The 17,334-nt window shown below is 37.6% G+C and overlaps 1 protein-coding gene across 2 annotated transcripts in view; it reads left to right on the top strand.

The window, feature by feature from the left end:
* Positions 1-17,334, top strand: part of HERC5 (HECT and RLD domain containing E3 ubiquitin protein ligase 5) — a 48,863-nt gene that overhangs the window by 10,724 nt on the left and 20,805 nt on the right. For both annotated transcript variants that reach the window (XM_070263424.1, XM_023637736.2), the window contains exons 8-13: positions 836-912; positions 1,619-1,722; positions 3,067-3,126; positions 7,639-7,732; positions 10,221-10,410; positions 11,915-12,069. In XM_070263424.1, the coding sequence (XP_070119525.1) occupies positions 836-912; positions 1,619-1,722; positions 3,067-3,126; positions 7,639-7,732; positions 10,221-10,410; positions 11,915-12,069 (680 nt within the window). The remainder of the gene's footprint in view (positions 1-835; positions 913-1,618; positions 1,723-3,066; positions 3,127-7,638; positions 7,733-10,220; positions 10,411-11,914; positions 12,070-17,334) is intronic.

Genomic DNA, 17,334 nt, shown 5'->3' with positions numbered 1-17,334 from the left:
GCGACGGGTTAGCCGTTTCTGAGTGGTTTGGCTAGATTTGAACTGTGCCCTGCGTGACCTCAGAGCTCCTACTATGGAAGGGCCTCGGGGCACTTTGGTTACTCGCTTTTGAAAGCTTAGTGGTGACCTAAATCACCAAAATTCTCTCAGTTTTTCAGGGAAATGAACAACAGAGTTATTTCCTTAAGCAGTTTCATGTATTATATTTGACTTCTTGTAGCCACTTACATGGACTTGAAGTACTTATTTACATTGTTCACAGCCAACAGTCATTGGTTAAATCTTCAGTTGTAGAACATGGTTTTTACTAATAGAAGCCAAATTAAATCAGGGAACAGTTGACTAATGAAATATTTGTTTGACTGTTTTATATATAGTCGTGCATCACTTAACGACACGGATACGTTCTGAGAAATGCATCATTGGGCAGTTTCATTGTGTGCACATCATAGAATGTACTCACACAAACCTACATGGTACAGCCTGCTACACACCTAGGCTATATGGTACTAATCTTCTGGGACCACTGTTGTATATGTGGTCTGTCATTGACTGAAACGTCATTATGCGGCACATGACTATAAGCATTTATATTAATTATGTCTGTTAAACTGATGCCACATGTCAGCTTTGCAGATCACCTGTGTTTGCCAACTAGACTTTACCTTGAAGTAGATACATCTCTCTGCTTTATGGGTAGGAGATGTGCTGAGCCTTTGTGTATCAGAAAGATAAAAGGACTAAGTTTAAGAAAAATCTGAAATTATTTAAATCCAGTGTGTATGTTTGCACCAAATGACTTTCTAAACTGTTGCTTTTTGTGTATCCCTTCCAGAAAGCCACACCTCAGAAAAGGAGTTAATAATGATTGCCGGAGGGAATCAAAGCATTTTGCTTTGGATGGAGAAAGAGGTAAAAATAGATCTCTAGAGGTTCTGTAAGTTGGTATTTTAAGCAAAACAAAGAGTTCCAGAATCCAGGTTTAGTGAATTCCAAAATCATCAGGTTACTAGGCTGACTTTTGGGAAATAGCTAGACATTATTGATTCTTTATTGTCTAAACTACATAAATATTTACCCACAAAAATCAGCAGATTTGTCCCTGGCGAATGTTGATCAGCATGATGTCCTTAGACTCTGCTTAGCTTTTGGGAGGCCTCCTGCCAGTGGCATTTGGTCACTGTCCCAGCGAGCCAACAGGTTGACGTTCTAAAATGAGTCTGCCAGCCAGTGCTGAAAAGACCTGAGGTTCGTAGGCTCATAGGTAATCAGGCCATAACCTCCTCACGCTACTTCACCAAGACAAACCAAGTTCCTCCCACTTCCACACCCAGTGCACAAGACCGTCTGGCGTTCAGTGGAATCCAGTCATGCCTGTGTGAAGTGTTGGGCACTCAGAGAAATTTGCTTTGGATCCAAGCCCCTGTGGACAAGAAATTGGCCACCAGGCAAATGATTGATTACTCCTTGGTAGAATCTCACCTTATGATTTCCCAGAGCTATATTGGCCATATTTCAAAATCAATATTACCCTCTGTCCATAGAATGTTCCTAAAAGTTGGACACCTATTTCTGTTGTGTTTAAATTACTGTGTTTTACTTTTTTGTTTGCTTACAGAATCCTTATGTTAATCTGAGGAGGAAAATTCCTACACTGAATGAAGGGACTGTAAAGAGATGGATTGCTGATGTGGGTACTAAAAAGTGGCAAAATACAAAAAGGTACATCCCACATGTCTGACTGTCTGCTTATATAGCTCTCAAAAGTAAGGTTTCCCCAACTGGTTCTGCACAATACAGAGGTGTAAGATTTTGTGGCCCACTAGTGGTCCATTAGAACATTTGTGGTCCATTACTGGTCCATCAGAGAACTCTAGAGAAACAGAACTGATAGGGTCTGTGTCTGTGTCTGTGTGTGTCTGTGTCTGTGTGTGTGTGTGTAGAGAGAGAGAGAGGGTTATTTTAAGGAATTGGCCCATGTTTTTAAGGAATTGGCTGGCAAGCACAAAATCTGTAAGGCAGGCCAACAGGCTGGAGACCCAGGGGAGAGCTGATAATGCAGCTTGAGTTCCAAGGCAGTCTGGAGGGAGAATTCTCTCTTCCTCAGGGAATGTTAGCGTTTTTCTCTTAAGGCTTTCAACTGATTGTTTGAGCCCACCCACGTTATGGAAGGTAATCTGCTTTACTCAAAATCTACTGACTTAAATATTCACCTCATCTAAAAAAATACCTTCACAGCAACATCTGGATTGGTGTTTGCCCATATATTTGGGTACTGTGGCCTAGCCAAGTTAACACATAAAATTAACCATCACGACTAGCATATAAACTCCATGCGGGCAGCTTTCTTTACTGCAGGACTTCTCTGGGCCTTTAATGTGTTTGTGACTCTCTGAGCAGGAAAGATAATCTTCAGTTTCCTAACCCCCTTTGACCTTTGAACCGCTTGTTTGTGGACCTGCTATTCACAGCTGAACAGCCTGGGCAACCTTGATCTAAACAATAGAACTCCTACCATCTGTAAAGAGTATGCTCATTTTTACAGACATCTCCTCATAGAGATATTTTTAGATATGGCTTTCTAATTCTCGAAAGTAATTGTACAAAATAGTTGCATCATAATTTGCAGAGCATAAACGATCAAGAGCTGCTTGTGCGATTACTTCTAAGATGGAACTGAGCATACCTTCCTTCCCATTCCCACCATTTAATTTCTGGTAATTTTTTTGTTTCCACTTCAATGACACTGAAATAAATAGGGTTTGGAAAGCTGGGTGGGTTGAGAGTGTTTTATTTGTCCAAGAAAATATTGAGCCGAGGTCAAGCCTTTTCCTCTTTCCCTGTGGCTTCTCGGAGTACATCTTTTTGTTTCCTGTATTTGCCACTCAGATTTTGAGATTTAGCAAATGGAATAAATCTTTAGATGCCCAAGGCAGTAAGCAAACAAATCGGAGACAGAGGGAGAAGTCTGCAGGACAATTCTAAGACGTTTTCTTTATCGTGTCTCACGCTATGTGGAGGCACGCTCTGTGATTTGTTTTAACCACCATCTTATTCCTCATGTAGGGAAATCAAAGAGATATTTTCATCTCCCGCTTGTCTGACTGGAAGTTTTTTAAGAGAAAGGTAATATTTATAAGATATATAATAAATTTAAAATTCTATTAACTCTTAAATAACAGTTAAATAACTATTAACAGCATGGTGACTATAGATAATAATACTGTATTGTATATTTGAAACTTGCTAAGAGAGTAGATCTTAAAAGTTCTCATCACAAGAAAAAAATTTGTAATTATGTGTAGTGTGGCTGTTAACTAGACTTACTCTGGTGATCACTTTGCAGTATATGCAAATATTGATTTATGATGTTGTACTCCTGAGACTGATATAATGTTGTATGTCAGTTTATCTCAATAAAAAAATACTGTGAAAGATTGTGAAGAAAATGATTTGAGGGTAAAATAATTAGCTATATCCTTATCTCTTTTCAAAAATTACTTTTTTTACAAAAGCAAGTATGTGCTCGCTGTAGAAAATGTCAAAAATACAGACATGCAACAGAAAGAAAATGAAAATCACCCATAATCCACCACTTAAGAGTAATCTAGCATTTATGTATAAATCTTTTTTCTAGGTAAAAGTATTCTTTTTCAAAAAGTCGGATTACGTTGTTTTACACATTGCTTTACACTTAATATATTTGTCCGTTTTCCATTTTCCTCAGTATTTTTCTATAACGTCATTTTAATGGCTGCGTGGAATTCCATGGGAAGGACCTACCTTAATTTATTTAATCATTTCCTTCTTGTAAGATAGTAAAGTTTCTTTGGATTTTTAAATATTATGAAAGAACAAGTTTGCATTTCTTTTCCTAAATATTTGTATAATATTTATTTATTTAAAAGAATTTTTGCTATTTTCAAACAATAGACACTTTAATACATAAAGTATGTATTATTTTACAAAGAATGTGTCTATTTTTTTTATTTTCCTCTTCGTAAATGCTTTTATTTATTTTATTTTTTAATTTTTTGTTGTGGTCATAATAGCTTATAACATAGTGAGATTTCAGTTGTGGATTATTGTTTGTCATACACCACATAAGTATGCCCCTTCACCCCTTGTGCCCACCCTCCACCCCCTTCTCCCAGTAACCACTAATTTATTCTCTTTGTCTGTAAGTTTGTTTATATTCCACATATGAGTGAAATCATATGGTGTTTGTCTTTCTCTGTCTGGCTTATTTCGCTTAACATGATACCCTCAAGGTTCATCCATGTGGTTGCGAATGGGACGATTTTGTCTTTTTTATGGCTGAATAGTATTCCGTTATATATATCTGCACACCACAACTTCTTTATCCAATCATCTGTTGATGGGCACTTGGGTTGCTTCCACATCTTTACTATTGTGAATAATGCTGCAATGAACATAGGGCTGCATAAGTATCTTTGAATTATTCATTTCCAGTTCTTTGGGTAAATATCCAATAGTGAGATAGCTGGGTCATATGGTATTTCTATTTTTAATTTTTTGAGAAATCTCCATACTGTTTTCCACAGTGGCTGCACCAGTTTGCATTCCCACCAGCAGTGGATGAGGGTTCCCTTTTCTCCAGAACTTCTCCAACAGTTGTTGTTTTTTGTCTTGGTGATTATAGCCATTCTAATGGGTGTAAGATGGTATCTAAGTGTGGTTTTGATTTGCATTTCCCTGATGATTAGTGATGTTGAGCATCTTTTCATGTGCCTATTGGCCCTCTGTATATCTTCTTTGGAAAAATGTCTGTTCGTATCTTTTGCCCACTTTTTGATTGAGTTGTTTGTTTTTTTGTAGTTCATTTGTGTGAGTTCTTTATTTTTATGGAGATTAACCCTTTATCGGATATATGATTCGCAAATATTTTCTCCCAGTTGGTGGGTTATTTTTTCATTTTGATCTTGGTTTCCTTTGCCTTCCTGAAGCTCTTTAGTCTGATGAAGTCCCACTTGTTTATATTTTCTTTTGTTTCCCTTGTCTGAGTAGACATGGTATTCAAAAAGATCCTTTTAAGTCTGATGTCAAAGCGTGTACTACCCATATTCTCTTCCAGAAGTTTTATGGTTTCAGGTCTTACCATCAAGTCTTTGGCCCATTTTGAGTCTATTTTTGTGCATGGGGAAAGATAATGGTCTACTTGTATTCTTTTGCATGTGGCTGTCCAGTTTTCCCAGCACCATTTATTGAAGAGGCTTTCCTTACTCCAGTGTATGTTCTTGGCTCGTTTGTCGAAGATTAGCTGTCCATATATGTGTGGTGGTATTGCTGGGCTTTCAGTTCTGTTGCATTGATCTGTGTGTCTGTTCTTGTACCAGTACCAAGCAGTTTAGATTACTATAGCTTTGTAATATATTTTGAAGTCAGGGATTGCAATGCCACCAGCTTTGTTTTTGTTTTTCAGTCTCGCTTTGGCTGTTCAGGGTCTTTTGTTGCCCCATATGAATTTTAAGATTCTTTGTTCTGTTTGTGTGAAGAATGTCATTGGGATTCTGATTGGGATTGCATTGAATCTGTAGATTGCTTTAGGTAGTATGGACATTTTAACCATGTTTATTCTTCCAATCTATGTCCATGGAATATCTTTCCATTTCTTTATGTCATTATCAATTTCTTTCAGTAATGTCTTATAGTTTTCTTTGTATAGGTCTTTCACCTCCTTGGTTAAATTTATTCCTAGATATTTTATTCTTTTTGTTGCAATTGTGAATGGATTGTGTTCATGAGTTCTTGTTCTGTTAGTTCATTATTTAAGTATAGAAATGCTACTGATTTTTGTAAGTTGACTTTGCACCCTGAAACTTTGCTGTAGTTGTTGATTATTTCTAATAGTTTTCCAATGGATTCTTTAGGATTTTCTATATATAAAATCATGCCATCTGCAAACAGCAAGAGTTTCACTTCTTCGGTGCCTATTTGGATTCCTTTTCTTTCTTTTTCTTACCTAATTGCTTTGGCCAAAACCTCTAGTACTGTGTTGAATAAGAGTGGTGAGAGTGGACACCCTTGTCTTGTTCCTGTCCTCAGAGGGATGGCTTTCAGTTTTTCCCCATTGAATATGATGTTGGCAGTGGGTTTGTCATATATGGACTTTATCATCTTGAGGTACTTTCCTTCTATACCCATTTTGTTGAGAGTTTTTATCATGAATGGATATTAGATATTGTCAAATGCTTTTTCTGCACCTATGGAGATTATCATGTGGTTTTTGTTCCTCATTTTGTTAATGTGGTGAATCACATTGATGGATTTGCAGATGTTGAACCATCCTTGTGTTCCTGGTATGAATCCCACTTGATCATGGTGTATGATCTTTTTAATGTATTGTTGTATTCAGTTTGCCAATATTTTGTTGAGGATTTTTGCATATATGTTCATCAGCTATATTGGCCTGTAATTTTCTTTCTTTGTGTTGTCTTTATCTGGCTTTGGTATCAGGGTAATGTTGGCCTTGTAGAATGTGTTAGGAACATTGCCATCTTCCTCAGTTTTTTGGAATAGTTTGAGAAGAATGGGTAATAAGTCTTCTTTGAATGTTTGGTAGAATTCTCCTGAGAAGCCATCTGGTCCTGGACTTTTATTTTGGGGGAGGTTTTTGATAATTATTTCAATCTCTTTGCTTGTGATTGGTCTGTTCAGAGTCTCTATTTCTTCTTGATTCCGTCTTGGGAGGTTGTAAGAGTCTAAGAATTTGTCCATTTCTTTTAGATTGTCCAGTTGGTTGGCATATAGAATGTGTCTATTTTTAGATAATATTTTCAGTTCAGTATAAACATAAATCATGGGTTAAGATACTTACACATTTCATTAGTAATTATCTATTGGAATACTAAAAATTTACTGCTCTGAAGCCCCCTTTTTTGGTCTCCACTTTCAGTTCATGTAACTGGGAGAAATGGTCATTTTTTTCAGGAACAGGAAAACCTTTACCTTTTTCTGTAGCTATTTTTTAAATTTATTTTTATTTTTTAAAGAACTTGCCTTTTTATTTATTTATTTATTTTTTTGGTGAGGAAGATTGGCCCTGAGCTAATATCTGTTGCCAATCTTCCTCTTTTTTCCTCCCAAAGCATCAATATATAGTTGTACATCCTAGTTGTAAATCACTCTAGCTCTTCTATGTGGGAGGCCACCACAGCATGGCTTGATGAGTAGTGCATAGATCTGCACCCAGGCTCTGAACTGGCGAACGAACCCCAGGCCACCAAAGCAGAGCGTGTGAACTTAACCACTCGGCCACAGGGCCAGCCACTGTAGCTATTATTTTTGCTGGAAAATAAATATTTATTGATTACTCATTTAAGATAAGACAATATCTGAGTTAAAGTCTCATAGTGTATATATTGTTAATGCAGCCTTGATAATCTTTGGCATTTTAGAAATAGTCATATGTTGTCAACTACTTTTTCAATTGTCTTAATATTTAGCCAAATTATTGTGGTTATTATAAAGTTGAGGAAAAAAGATAATTTTATTGAAATAAAGCAAGCTCTAGAAGCAACTTTTCATCTGGATAGATAATCTAATAAAATATTTAATTTTGAAATGTCCTTATTCCATTACTTATCCATCTATTTTTTTTTTATCTTGCTTCCACAGAATAACTGCAGAAACGATGTCTGTTCATTTGAACATAAATAAAGCAAGAGACACCTTTAAGGAGTTAACCCAAAAGGACTGGATTACCAACATGGTGGTATTCTTTAGATTGTTATTTGGAAAAAGAAAATACACTGAAACATTTTTTCTAAGAACTCAAAATTTCAGGAGAAGCATTTGTTTTGAGAGATTCTTTGAGACCCTGTAGCATATCTAGATGAAGTCAAACTCAGATAGCTTGCAAGAGTTTGCCAGCATAGAGCAAAATGGTGGCATAGTAGTTGTATATGTCACAGATAGTTTAAATGGTTCATCTGTACACACACACACACACACGTGCACACTCTCCTAGAGGGAAGATTTTCGACTCAGGGCTTTAGGGAGATGACAAACGGATTTGTTGAAATTGATACAGTAGAATAAGAACAACATTTTATTTGCAATTATTTTAAACATAAGTATGGAAATGAGAGCACTTTTTCTCCTATAACATCCCTCTCACCAAGGACTGCCTGGATTCTTGCTCTCTGTTTCATTACACTTTCTCTTCTCTAGGTTCTAGAATGTTCTTGTTTTGGGGGGATTGTTGCTTCTTTGTTTCAACACTATTATTACTATCTGTAGGTTTCCCACTTACAGATGCTCCAAACAAGCTTCCTTTATTTAGTTTTTCTTGTTGCAGCCTTTTTTAATTTATTTCCCTGTTCTGTTGTACTGGTTGATCCAGGGGTGGTTCTTTCTACGTTCTTCTCTCAGTCTGTTTCTTTCTGGGTCTCACTCTGGTTCCTTTTTCTTTCTCCTTCACTTTTCTTCTCTTTGCCTGCCCCTCCCCTCTCCTCTCCTCCTCTCTCTTTCTCTCGCCTCTTTCCCTCTCTTATCATTTGATCTTTCCCTCTGTTCCTCTATCTCTCATTCTCTTTCCCTTTCAATCTTGTTCTCGTCTCTCTCTGTCCCTCCTCTGAGCTCCCTCGCGTGCTCTGCTCCTCTGTCTGCCATAATCACTATTCTTTATACTTAGCTGCAAGTTCTCTCTCACACACTACGTTCTCTCAAGAGAAGATGGAAGGTTCAATTCTGTTAACTTTGGCCAGAACCACAGCCCAATTAGAGGTCTGAGGTAAAATAGATTCCAATTATGCACCTTTATCAGTGCTCTGCAGCACTCAGTGGAAAGAGCACCAAAAATAGAAGGCCATTTCTGCATCTGTGAAGGGAAGAGTTTGGACCACTGTTACATCCGCTGTCTTCCCTAACACCTGGCTTAGAACATAGTGGGTGTAAAATAGATATTTTTGGATGAATGGATTCAGTCATTACTGGGGCAGTGGATGGTCAGCTCTACTTAAATATTCAAAACGAGGTGCCCTGGGGAAGTAGGAGTTTAGCAGGTTGCTGTGTGTCCTGGCAGTCAGGACAGTGTGCCCCAAGGCACAGTGTATGAAACAATGTAAGTGGCTTGAGAGTCTTGCAGTAGTTTTAAAGGATTGGGAGTGAGACGGGAGGTTGGGGATGTGGCTGATGAAGAGCAAAGAGGTGGGAGGTCTGTGTGCTATTGAGATGTGTCAAAGTAGAGCTGTCGGCTCTGTGTAGCTCCAAAGACGGAACCCCGTCTAGGAGCACAGGATAGTGTTTTGATATAAAAATAGATAATTATAAGAATTTGTACATTTAGAGATATCATTTAGCTAATATCCCATAATTTAGTGATTAAGAGTTTGGGCTTTGGAGTCAGAAAGATCCAGGAGAGATTCCCACTTAGCTGTGGGACCTTGAGCAAGTTGATTTCTCTGAAGTACAGATTTCTCATCTAAAATGGGGTTAATGTCATCTATGGTACAGAAAAACTACAAGGATTAAAACTACAAGGATTAACTACAAGGATAAATATATGTGAATCACTTAGCACAGTACCTGACAAATAAGTACTCCGTAAATACTGGCTTATCTTCTTGGTGGATTTTTAAGCAAATTATCGCTATTAACTGAGCACACACAACAAATCTCGGAATTGCATTTTCATTTCTCCTGAACACTTGCATTCTGAATTGGGGAAACTATAAGGAGATGGGAAGGGCTAGAAACTAGAGTTTGTGGTGGCTTTTGTGATGGAACAGGTGGTCTTAGAAGTTAACAGGGAACCATGCTGGTTTTTGTTGGGCTTGTTGCTTTTCGTTTGGTTTGGGTTTTTATTTTTGTTTTGCTTTTTTGGGTTTTGACACATTCTCTCTCTTTAAAAGCAATGAGATGTGATAGTGGAACCAGAGGGTAGACTGTAGTATTCATTACTGGAGGGCTGAGTCCACCTTTCACCCAGCCTAACTCTTACACATGTGATTTCTTGTTGATCTCCTTCATGCACCCCAACAATTCAGTGGGGACAACACATCACATATCTACACGTATCTGGTATTTGGGAGACCAGGTGAGATGGGATGTAATGTGGGTTTTAGAAAGACTAAATGATTATTCCAGTTTCATGGTGGGATGAAACTCCAAGTTCTACACTTTATCTTATTACAACAGATTGCACCCAGTTCCTGCTGTGTTGTAATTGTCTTTTCCCTGATCCTTTTTGACCGCAGATAACCACATGTCTCAGGGATAATCTGATCAAAAATCTTCCATTTCATTCTCCACACCGAGAAGCTTTAGAAGTTTTTTTCCTTCTCCCAGAATGTCCTGTGATGCACGATTACAACAACTGGGAGAGCCTAGTTGTTCCGTTTGCAGAGGCAATTTGTAAAATGAGCAACCAATCTCTAGGGGTTCTAGGTAAGATTGATGATTTACATTTGAGAATATTTTACCATCCTCTTAATGGAAAGACATGCCTGGTAAAGTTACTGCAAGACTGAGGTGGATAATTGTAAACACATTCATGTTTTTTAGTTCATATTCTTAGCATGTTCTAAAGATGCTGTAATAATTACTGTGGTCGTCCAAAATGGATGTTTCTAATACCTTTTTAGAGTTCTTACAATAATACATGTGTGGCTTGGTCATAAGGTCCTTTGTCCCAAACTTTTCCTTATGAAAAACTTCATACGCAGAAGTTGAAAGAATCGGACAGTGACTACCCGTATTCTCTTTACCTTAGAAACAACAGTGAACATGTTGCCATATGTGCTTCCTCTCTCAGTGTACACATTACATTTTATTCTTGTTGAACTATTTGAAAGTAAGTTGGAGACATCCTGACATTTTACCCGTACTATTTCAGCATGCATCTCCTAAGAATAAGGAATCCTACATTACTATGACATCATTACCACGACATCATTACCACACCTAGTAAAATAAGCTGTAATTCCATAATATTATTTAATATTCAGATTTCTACATTTGTCCCAAAAAGCATTTTATATCCTTTTTTTTTTTGAGGCTAGGTCAGGTATCCTGTAGAAAGTTCCACATCTGGATTTGTCTGGTTGTTTCCTCCTTTCCCTGTATTTCCAATACTTTGGAAGTTACATCTAGGGGCTTGGTTAGATTTTAATGAGGTGGGTTTTTTTGGGACACAAACAGAGTATTCGGCCCAAGGAAGTCCATTCTTTCTTATGTTTTATTAAATTGAGATAACACTGTAAGTGACGAAAAGCTAATTTAAAGTGTTTTGTTTTTTACAATGCTGAAAGATTTTTTTTTTAAAGATTGGCACCTGAGCTAACAACTGTTGCTAATCTTTTTTTTTTCCTGCTTCTTCTCCCCAAATACCCCCAGTACATAGTTGTATATTTCAGTTGTGGGTCCTTCTAATTATGGCTTGTGGGACGCCACCTCAGCATGGCCTGATGAGTGGTGCCATGTCCGTTCCCAGGATCCGAACCGGCAAAACACTGGGCTGCCAAAGTGGAACACGTGAACTTAACCACTCAGCCACAGGGCTGGCCCCTGAAAGACGTTTTCAAGAGTTAAAAACTCATGCTGGGAGCGCAAAAAGAAAGTTGCACAATCACGAATAGATCTTAATCTACTTTTAGTACAGTATGCTATTTCATCTGGCAAAAAGTGACTAATTTTATCTGGGGTTTTTTCCCCCCGCAAATTGATTAGATCAAGTTTGTGGTTCTATTACTGTCAAGGAATTTTTTCTAGGACATTAAATCCTAAACTTTTAATTGCATTGTATTTAGTGAACATTTATTGCAAATGTGTTTTTGTAACTATGATATATATGAAAATATTCTATCAGTTTGGGAAAATATTGGCCACTTTTTACTGTTAAGGATCCAAGAGAAATTGCGTGCTAGTAATTATTTACCTTTGTATCCCTCAGAGGAGTATTGGGCTTCTCTGCAAGAATCTGCTTTCAGCAAACTGGTCCAGATGTTTAAAAGAGCCATGGGTGCCCAGCTGCATTATTGGTCGGAAAGTGTGGACAGTAACTCTCACGTTAGAGCTCTCCTGGAAGTGCTGAAAAGGCTGCACAGGGTAAGGGTTCTTTCAGAAACCCATATGCCTTTATTTTGCCATGAAAATTCCCTTGGTTTCAATGTCCTGAATGTTAAGCAAACTCATGAAACACAAAGTTTCTATTGCTATTTTTAATTGTGTTTTTTGTGAATTAATTCATTCATATAAAGGAGCATATTAGTATCTATGTACTGTTTGAAGAAAAGTGGTAAAACAAATATCAGTGTAATGCCTGCCCATGTTAAAAAAGAAAACGCTTCCAGTACTGTAGAAATGTCTGTGTCTCTCTCATAGTTTGCACCCCTCACCTCCTGGAAGTAGCCATGATCCTGGATTTTAGATTCGTCATTCCCTTACACTTCTTTATTATTTTATGACCATATATATATATATATATAAATATCTCTAGACACTGTGTTTAATTTTGCTGTTTTCAAAATTTATGTGAATGCTTCCTACACAGCATTTTGTTCTATAGATTCATCCAGATTAGCACTTAGGCTGTATTTCATTCATTTTCACTCCTGCATCATAGTCTATAGCATGAATCTACCATAATTATCCATTCCAGTATTGATGTGTATATGTGCTGTTTGCAGTTCTTATTTTTATTTTGGGGAGGGGGTCCTCTATGTTTCCTCTATGAGGAAACATGCTGCTATAAGCATTTTTGTACGTATCTCCTGGTGTTCACGTGTCAGGAGTTGGTCTTTAGTTTCCATACCTAATTCTGGACTTGAGAGGTGGTAGGATGTGTGTGTGTTGTTCTTTATTGGGGGTGACAAACTGTCTTCCAAAGTGGTTGGACCAGTTTGAATCCTCTCCAGGAGATGAGGAGAATTCCTGTTGCTCCATGTCTGACTTTAACATTTGGAAAATATTTTCAATATTTGCAGTATTAAACAGTACCAAATTATGATTTTAATTATATTTCCCTGGTTCTAACGCATTAGAGCATAATTTCATGTTTGTAATTGCAATACCTGTTTCCTCGTCTGTATAATGCCTGTCCTTGACTTGTGGTCAATTTAAGTGTGTTGTTTGACTTTTTCTAATTGATTATAGGAATTCATTTTATTTTGGATACTAGTCCTCTGTCAATTAATTGTGTTGCAAATATCATATCCTAGTTTATAGCTTGTCTTTTCATTTTATGGTGTTTTTTGATGAACTCACATTCTTAATTTTAACGGAGATAAATTTGTCAGACCATTTCTTTATAATTTTTACTCCTTGTATCTTGCTTTAAGCTTTTTTCCCTTCAAGGTTTTAAATTATTAACCTACATCGGGGATCAGTAGAGCTTCTTTTTGGAAAGGACCAGAGGGTAAATATTCTAGGCTCTGCGAGGCATGTGGTTTCTGTCGCAGCTGTAACTCTGTTGCTCTGCAGTGGTAGCATGAAGGCAGCCATGGGCAATAGGAAAATGTGTGGGCGTGGCTGTGTTGCGGTATGACTTTACAAAAATAAGCAGAGGGCCTGGTTTGGCCCTGAACGCTGCCCCAGATAGTCTGCTAACAGAGATGATAGCCAGGACCAGAGGAAGAGTAGAGACGCCCATGTACCATATGTCTAATATGTAAAAGGTTAGAAATCTAGCTAACAAACTGTGAATAAATATACTCTAAAATAAAACATGCTCCATCCTCCCAGCTTGACAAGTAGACCTTCCTAATGACAGGGGAGGCCGGGTTTGCGTTTAGAAGTCTTGGACTCCTTACAGAGTTCTGCACTGAAGAAGTTCTACTACTCAGACAGAGGCCTCCCCGAGTCCTCTGCCTCCTTTCTTACCTCAATTTTATCCCACACCAGGACACATGCCCAAGTGTGGACCCCTCAGCCCATGTGTCTGTGTTTCATCCCCACAACAGGTACCCCTTAGCCAACCCTGGAGCCCTGAAGCCTGGGGTGGGCTCACCTGCAACCTGGTCCGTTCTCCAGAGATCCAGCAGGAGCAGAGGCATGGGCAGGTCCTGGAAGCTGGCTTGGAGCCATTTGAGCAGAGACTTCCAGGTCTGGGGTGTCTGGAGCTCAATCTAGAAGGGAATGTGTAGGCTGCAGGCAGGCAGGTCCCCTTGGCCCTGCAGACCCCTCACCTACCCTTTGTCTGGAGCAAAGGCCTTGAAATCATAGACCTGGGCCAGAGGCCACCCTTGTCCAGGTATAAAGGGAGTCTTGATTTGAGCTCTGCCTTTCTCAGTTTGTGTTTAAGCCAACTGGAAATTTAAGTTTGTTTTCATTATTTTCCGCATGAAAACAATTACCTTGCATCGCTTATGTAAAGTGGTGCTGTCCTTTCTGTCCTTATTTAAAGCCTGTCCTTTGTGCACTGACAGGCAAAGCAAACTCTGTCATAAAACAAGTTGCTGTGTGGCATTCATTTGTGGACTCTCTTCTGAGGAGTTGTCGTTTACTTATGTAGCTTTGCATTAATTGTTGATATCTTGTAAGAGAAGTACCCCTACCTTGTCCTGGAAGTGTGTCTTGGCTATTTTTGGCGCTTAGCTCTTCTATATAAATGTTAGAATTGGTTTGTCACATTTCACACACACACACACACGAAACCTTGTTGGGAATTTGATTGGAGTTGCATTGAATCTGTATTTCTCTTTGGGGAGAGTTGACATCTTTACTATTGTGAATCTTTGTGCTGTTTATTTCTTCCACTTAGTAGATCATCTTGAAAGTCTTCCAACAAAGTTTTCTTATTTTACTAGGAAAGTCTTGGATATGTTTAGTCAAATCTATCCAAGTTATTTCTTTTTTTCAGGTTTTTGTAAGTGGTATCTTAAAAATTATATTATCTGTTTTTGATTTGTAGGAATGCATTGATTTTTGAATGTTGATTTTCTTCTATAGCCTGTGAATTTGCTAAATTTGTCTAAATCTAATTTATTTGAGGATTCTTTTGCGTTTTCTGTGCAGACAATCATATCTTTGAAAACAGTAACTTCTTTTCTTTCCCATCCTTGTACATTTTATTACTTCCTTTGCCGTCTGGCACTGGCTAGGCCTTCCCGTACAGTGTGAAATAGAAGGGGGAGTAACAGTGGGCACCTTACCTTGTTTGAGATTTTAAAGGAAAATTTTGATATCACTATTAAATAGGATGTTTACTACAGGGTTTTTGAAAATAACCTTTGTAGGTAAAGGATGTTCTTTTTCTAAATTATTATATATTTTAAATCTAAACAAATATTCTCTCTCTCCTTTATTACTGAAATTCCAGTTATATTTATTTGTTAGACCCTCTCATTCTATCTTCCATGTCTCTTAACCTTTCTGTCATATTTTCCATCACTTTGTCTCTTTGCACCCCATCCTGGATGATTTCTGCAACCTTATCTTCCTATTCATGAATTCCCCTCTCAGTTTCCATCCAAAAACCACAGAATACACATTCTTTTCAAATGCACATGGAACATTCTCCAGGATAGACCATGTATTAGGCCACAAAACAAGACTCAGTAAATTTAGGAAAATTGAAATATTACCAAGCATCTTTTCTGGCCACAACAGTATGAAACGAGAAATCAACTGCAGGAGGAAAATCAGAAAAGCCACAAATATGTGGAGATTAAATAAAATGCTACTGAACAATGATTGGGTGAAGAAATCAAAGGAGAAATAAAAAAATACCTAGAGACAAATGAAAATGAAAATACAACATGCCAAAATCTATGGGACACAACAAAAGTGGTTCTAAGAGGGAAGTTTATAAAAATACAGGCCTACCTCAACAAACAAGAAAACTCATAAACAATCTAACAGTGCATCTAAAGGAACTGGAAAAAGAAGAACAAACAAAACCCCAAATCAGCAGAAGGAAGGAAATAATAAAAATCAGAGCAGAAATAAATGAAATAGAGACTGAAAAAAAATACAGAAAATCAAAGAAACTAAGAGCTAATTCTTTGAAAAGATAAAAATGACAAACCTTTAGCTAGACTCATCAAGAAAAAATAGAGAAGGCTCAAATAAATAAAGCCAGAAATGAAAGAGGAGAAATTATAAGGGACACTTCAGAAATACAAGAGTATGAGATAATACTATGGGGGCCAGCCCTGTGGCCAAGTCGTTAAGTTCCTGTGCTCAGCTTCGGCGGCCCAGGGTTTCGCCACTTCAAATCCTGGGCACAGACATGGCACCACTCATCAAGCCATGCTGAGGCGGTGTCCCACATACCACAACTAGAAGGACCCACAACTAAAAAAAGAAAAAAAATACACAACTATGTACCAGGGGGCTTTGGGGAGAAAAAGGAAAAATAAAATCTTTAAAAAAAAAAAAAAGATAATACTATGAAAACTATATGTGAACAAATTGAATAATGTGGAAGAAATCGATACATTCTTAGAGTTATACAACCTTCCAAAACTGAATCGAGAGGAAATAGAGAAATTGAATCCTAAAATTTATATGGAACAACAACAAAGCCAAAATAGCCAAAGGAATCCTGAGAAAAAAGAACAAAGCTGGAGGTATCACACTCCCTGATTTCAAAATATACTACAAAGCTATAGTAACCAAAACAGCATGATACTGGCACAAAAACAGACACACAGATCAATGGAATAAAATTGAGAGCCCAGAAATAAACCCACACATCTACAGACAGGTAATATTCAACAAGGGAGCCAAGAACATACAATGGAGAACGGAAAGTCTCTTCAATAAATGGTGCTGGGAAAACTGGACAGCCACATGCAAAAGAAAGAAAGTAGACCACTGTCTCATGCCATACACAAAGATTAACTCAAAATGGATTAAAGACTTGAATTTAAGACCTGAATCATCATGAAACTTCTAGAAGAAAACATAGGTAGTACGCTCTTCGACATCAGTCTTGGCAGCATATTTTCAAGTACCGAGTCTGACTGGGCAAGGGAAACAATATAAAAAATAAACAAATGGGACTACATCAAACTAAAAAGCTTCTGCAGAACAAAGGAAACCATCAACAAGACAAAAAGACAGCCTAACGCTTGGGAGAAGATATTTGCAAACCATATATCTGATAAAGGGTTGATATCCAAAATATATAAAGAACTCATACATCTCAACAACAACAAAAAACTAACAACCCAATTAAAAAATGGGCAAACGATCTGAACAGACATTTCTCCAAAGAAGATATACAGATGTCCAACAGGCACATGAAAAGATGTTCAACATCACTAATTATCAGGGAAGGCAAATCAAAACTACAATGAGATATCACCTCACACCCATCAGAATGACTGTAATTAACAAGACAGAAAATAACAACTGTTGGAGAGGATG

This window comes from Equus caballus, chromosome 3 (assembly GCF_041296265.1).
Source record: "Equus caballus isolate H_3958 breed thoroughbred chromosome 3, TB-T2T, whole genome shotgun sequence".
NCBI classification, from domain to species: domain Eukaryota; kingdom Metazoa; phylum Chordata; class Mammalia; order Perissodactyla; family Equidae; genus Equus; species Equus caballus.
The sequence above is the reverse complement of the archived record's forward strand: the minus strand, read 5'-3'. Positions and strand labels throughout refer to the sequence as shown.